Here is a 5,000-nt window from a genome sequence, read left to right as displayed (position 1 = left end):
ACGTACTGTGACCTTAAGGAACCTACGGTGACCTTTGAAACATGGTGAACTTTTGGATGTGAAGTGACCTTAGAGACGTACAGTGACCTTAGGAACGTACAGTGACTTTTGAAAAACACAATGACTTTTGGAGCATACAGTATGTCGTGACCTTTGGAAAAAACAGTGACCTTTAGGACGTACAGTGACCATTGAAATGTACAGTGACCTTAAACAAATTGATGGATAATCAACGACTCTTGAAAAAAAAATCACCCACACCTTGGTTACTCTGGTTTTGATGTTAGTAATGCTACTTTTAAAGCAAAGGTCGTTCCTAGATTTATTGAAGTCATTTATCTCTTGGGGGCACTTACTCAAAACCAAATTTGCTTCTTTACTTGTTTTGTTATTTTCAATTTTACTTGTATTTTTTCTTTATTTTTCACATACTGATATTCTATTTAATAGAAGCTGGCTTAGTAAGTAAATAAACGTTTTGTTTAGTAAATAAATTACCATTTTGGTTAGCTACATGAAATCGTTTTTCTTTACTTGTTTTATTATTTTCAATTGTACTTATTTTTTCTTTATTTTTCACATACTGATAATTTCTTTAATAGAAGCTTGCTTAGTAAGTAAATAAACGTTTTACTTGGTAAATAAATGACCGTTTTGTTTAGCTACATGAAAACGTTTGCCTGCTGTAAATAGCAAATAAATCTTACAGCAAGATATATGAATATTCCATTGTTATTCAAATACTGTTCAGCAAAAGTGAAAGTAAATTGAGAATGGATATCAATAAAGTAGATTCTCACAAATCATTCTCTTTTTTTCTTTCAAATAAGAGATATGGGGATTTGTAAATTCCTTTTAAAATCAATACTTGTTTTTATATCTTAATTCATTTAAGGGTTCACAAGGGCTTTTAGGGCATCATTTAAACAAGCACGAATAATAGTAATATTTTCAACTATTTATAACTTTCTGAAAAAACAGCAGAAATGCAGATGTTTTAAAAAGAATAAATATAACAACTATGGAACATTTTACTCTCCATCATGAACACGACCCCCAGTTTTTAAATTATGTATAATATAACCATGAAGAAAATTTCTATAACAATTCATCATAAAGGATCATTTCTTTTGAAATTAACAGGTAAAAATTTGCATGCATTATTTTCAGCTATGGAACATTAACATATGTTCCACTTGGGTCAATTATGAGGAAGTTGGTGTACGGTTGACCTCAGCTGGTGCCAGAAGTTTTTATCTTAAAGCTCGCACATAATAATCTACTGTTAGGAATATACAGCTAAATAAACACAATAAAGTGTACTCAGTATAATTCAAATTACAGACGTTAGCCTTCTTCTGCTTGAGGAATAAACGACGTTCATGAATGGTAGACGCAAGGGATAGTGACAATGCCCCAGAGACTGGCCACATACACAGTACATATGATCAGTGCTCAATCGCCCTCTCTACACAAGTTAGGACCAAGAAGGGCCACGCAATGGCTCATGATGACTTAGCAGGTAGACCTATGGGCTCCCCTAAACCCACATCATTAGCTCACAAGAATGGTGAGGTTACAGAGACTAAAAGAAACTATCGAACTTAAGCGGGACTTGAACTCGAGTCCGTTAGATCGTAGGAAGGGACGTTTCTAATATGCCACCACAACTCCTAAGCTGATAAGTATTTTTAAAGTGATAGGAACTACAGCCATGACCTAATTCCGTTTATTGCTTAAAGTTGCTCGCTGGTGTATGTTCATTATTAAGGAATACTTCCAATCAAGACGAAAACTAAAAGAGTTCCAAGTTCAAGACTCGCTCATGGTTTGATTAGATCTTACCCGAAAACATGACCATACTTTCCATGCGGGGAAGGGATTGGTTGTTGTGGATGCCCACAGGTCTACCTGCTGAGTTTGTACTACATCCTTCGCCCACCCTCCCTACGCCCTGTTCTTTCCGTGGATAGAAAGGGTGCTTTTAACTGATTCCACATGCTGATCCATCTCAAAATCTAATTCCCCCCCCCCCCCCCCCATGACCTTGTTAGACGTGACGCCAGTAACCTACATTCAATCCAATATTCGAATCCTCACTGAAATCCACCAGAAAGCTTCCGAGATATTTTAAGAAAAGTAACATATTATTTTCACTACCTCCATAACTAGAAAACCAGTGGAAAACCTTATACCTTCATTAATCTTCATAATGCAAAAAAAAAAAAAAAAAAAAAAAAAAAAAAAAAAAAAAAAAAAAAAAAAAAAAAAAAAAAAAAAAAACTAAGAGAATAAACAAGGGAAAACAAACAAATGAAGATCATCAAACAAGAACCAAACTATCCCAAACAGACAGGCACAAGTAACAACATAACCTAAATCCACGTTCGCTGGCGGAGGTAAACAAAACGTCTCAGGGCGTAAGGTATGTGATCTTCTTCTTGGAAAGTCTCGTGGGAGACAGCGGGGCACTCGACTAACCCACCTCGCCAGCTCTTCTGTCGGTCAGTCGAAGGGTGGCGAGTGTCGCTGGCGGACTCGTGCTATCAGGTGCCAAGAAATAAGCCAAGATTCTTTTCCAAATATTTTCGAATAGTTTTATTTATTTTTATTTCTACGAGGGGGAAAGATGCGTGAAATTGTCCACATACAAGCTGGACAATGCGGGAACCAAATTGGGTCTAAGGTAAGTTTTTAAGAATCAAACTCAGAGGAGGATTTTGTTGAAAATATTCCATGACATCACCGAATCTGAAGGAAATCAGCTTCATAATTCTGAAACTGGTTCATGTTTAGCTATATATTTTAAATTGGAATATATATGTAAAATAAAGACAATCTTCATACGGGGTCTTCTGTGTCAAATATTTTAATAAAAATATTTAAATGTTTGAAATGATCTAAAGTAAATAACAATAATCTGATCAGTTAAGTATTCAAAAGAATTACAGTTTAAAGCTGGCATTTATAAGAGTGTCCTTTTTTTCAAAAGTAAGTTTGAAAAATTCCAGAATATTCGATTGCTCTTATGGGAGATTATTCGGATTTTTTTTTTTCGTTTTTAGAAAAGGAAAAAAAATATCTTATGGTCCTTGAAGTAGTTACCGAAAACACTATCCGTATGCACAGCTATGTGTATGTACAACGTACAAATGTATAAAAGTGAACATACATATACATGCACGGATGCACGAATACCGCATTCCATGCACATATTTAAAGAAAACAAAACTGATAAAAATTAAAAACTAGAGTTAGTTTTTACCACTCTTGTTATTTATCATTTGTGAGAATCCATTACTGAAACAAAATCAATATCCTCTACTACTACTGTTACTCATGACAATAGTTCAGCTTATACTTTCAATACTACTTAACACTACTTTACAGCAAAGATTCGTATACTATATCCATAATGACTAAAATCCAACTTACAAAACATAGGAAACTGACTAAAATGAATTGACATGAAATTAACCACCATCTCTTGTATTAAAATTGGAAATACTCAAGTTTAATTATTTTTAAGGTACGGAATATTGCTTGTAGTTTGTTATTTTCTAATGGTAAATAAATCCTGTTTTTTATTTCATATGTTACTGCTCTTAAAATATTCTATTTCCGTTGCTCATCACTTTTCATATAGTTTATTTACAAATTTCCTTTCCTTATTGGGCTATTTTTCCCTGTTGGAGCCCATGGGCTTATAGCATCATGCTTTTCCAGCTAGGGTTGTAGCTTAGGTAATAATAATAATGAAAATAATAAGAATAATAATAATAATAATAATGAAGATGATGATGATGATAATAATAATAAAATAATAAAAATAATAATATTAATAATAATAAAAATAACAACAATAATAATAATAATAATAATAATAATAATAAAATAATAATAAAAATAACAATAATAATAATAACAATGATAATGATAACAATTATAACAATAATAATAATAACAACAACAATAATAATAATAATAATAATAATAATAATAATAATAATAATAATAATAATAATAATAATGATTCTGACTCAGCAGTATTAGTAACCAGAGGGACAACGACAGTAAAAAGTACCTCGCTCCTTGGCATTCCGTCGCCAGGGAAACTACGTAGAAGCACTAACTAACCTATACTTTACTCGCACTACATAACCGATCTATCACTTCAGCTTGATCGTATTTGCGTACTTAGGACTTGTTTACTTGTGACCTATATATTCGTGGCATACTTTATGAACTGAATAATTATGGTTTGTTTCTTTAGCGGCAAATTTTATGGTAAATTCGTCATTATTTTTCTCACAAAGTGGTAAATTTTACGATGAATTAATCTTTTGTTTTATTCGTAAACTATTTATTTATTTTATTACCTATGATATATTCATTTACAATTATGTATATGTATGTATATATATATATATATATATATATATATATATTATATATATATATTCATTTACAATTATGTACATATACATATGTATATATACACGAGTATATATATATATATATATATATATATATATATATATATATATATATATATATATATATATATATATATATGTCATGAACATTTTCATGACCTGTATATTCATATGTTTAAAAACTATCCTGAAAATTTAATTTATTTAAAATTCATATAATAATGACATAAACTATAGACATAATTGTTACGCGCTATTAGACTTATCTCACAATGATTAGATCATTCAATGACAAATTCTAATTATGTTTATTATTCACCCTTTTATATATGACCTATTCAATTCACCATCATAGGTCGCATTTCTAAACTGTTATAAGTCAATAATGAAGAAATAGATTACGTTAATTCTTGGAACTCGTAAACCACGCGACCCACATAAACACATGTTTCATCGGCTATCATTTCATATTTTCATAACACGTTGATTTGGGATGGAATGAAACCAGTCGCAGATTGGAGATTGATAAAGATGGCTGACCTAAGCGATTTGAGTAGAACGATT

The 5,000-nt window shown here is 31.3% G+C and overlaps 2 protein-coding genes across 4 annotated transcripts in view; one reads left to right on the top strand and one right to left on the bottom strand.

Moving 5' to 3' along the window:
* LOC137627818 (E3 ubiquitin-protein ligase RNF34) overlaps nt 1–5,000 on the bottom strand; it is a 106,051-nt gene that overhangs the window by 43,156 nt on the left and 57,895 nt on the right. The window lies entirely within an intron of this gene.
* LOC137627524 (tubulin beta-1 chain-like) overlaps nt 2,521–5,000 on the top strand; it is a 46,646-nt gene continuing 44,166 nt past the window's right edge. For both annotated transcript variants that reach the window (XM_068358615.1, XM_068358614.1), the window contains exon 1: nt 2,521–2,686. In XM_068358615.1, coding sequence (XP_068214716.1) covers nt 2,630–2,686 — 57 coding nt within the window. In that variant the 5' untranslated portion in view covers nt 2,521–2,629. The remainder of the gene's footprint in view (nt 2,687–5,000) is intronic.

The sequence above is a fragment of the Palaemon carinicauda genome, chromosome 35 (assembly GCF_036898095.1).
Source record: "Palaemon carinicauda isolate YSFRI2023 chromosome 35, ASM3689809v2, whole genome shotgun sequence".
Taxonomy (NCBI): domain Eukaryota; kingdom Metazoa; phylum Arthropoda; class Malacostraca; order Decapoda; family Palaemonidae; genus Palaemon; species Palaemon carinicauda.
Note: the sequence above shows the minus strand (reverse complement) of the source record. Positions and strands in the feature narration are given on the sequence as shown.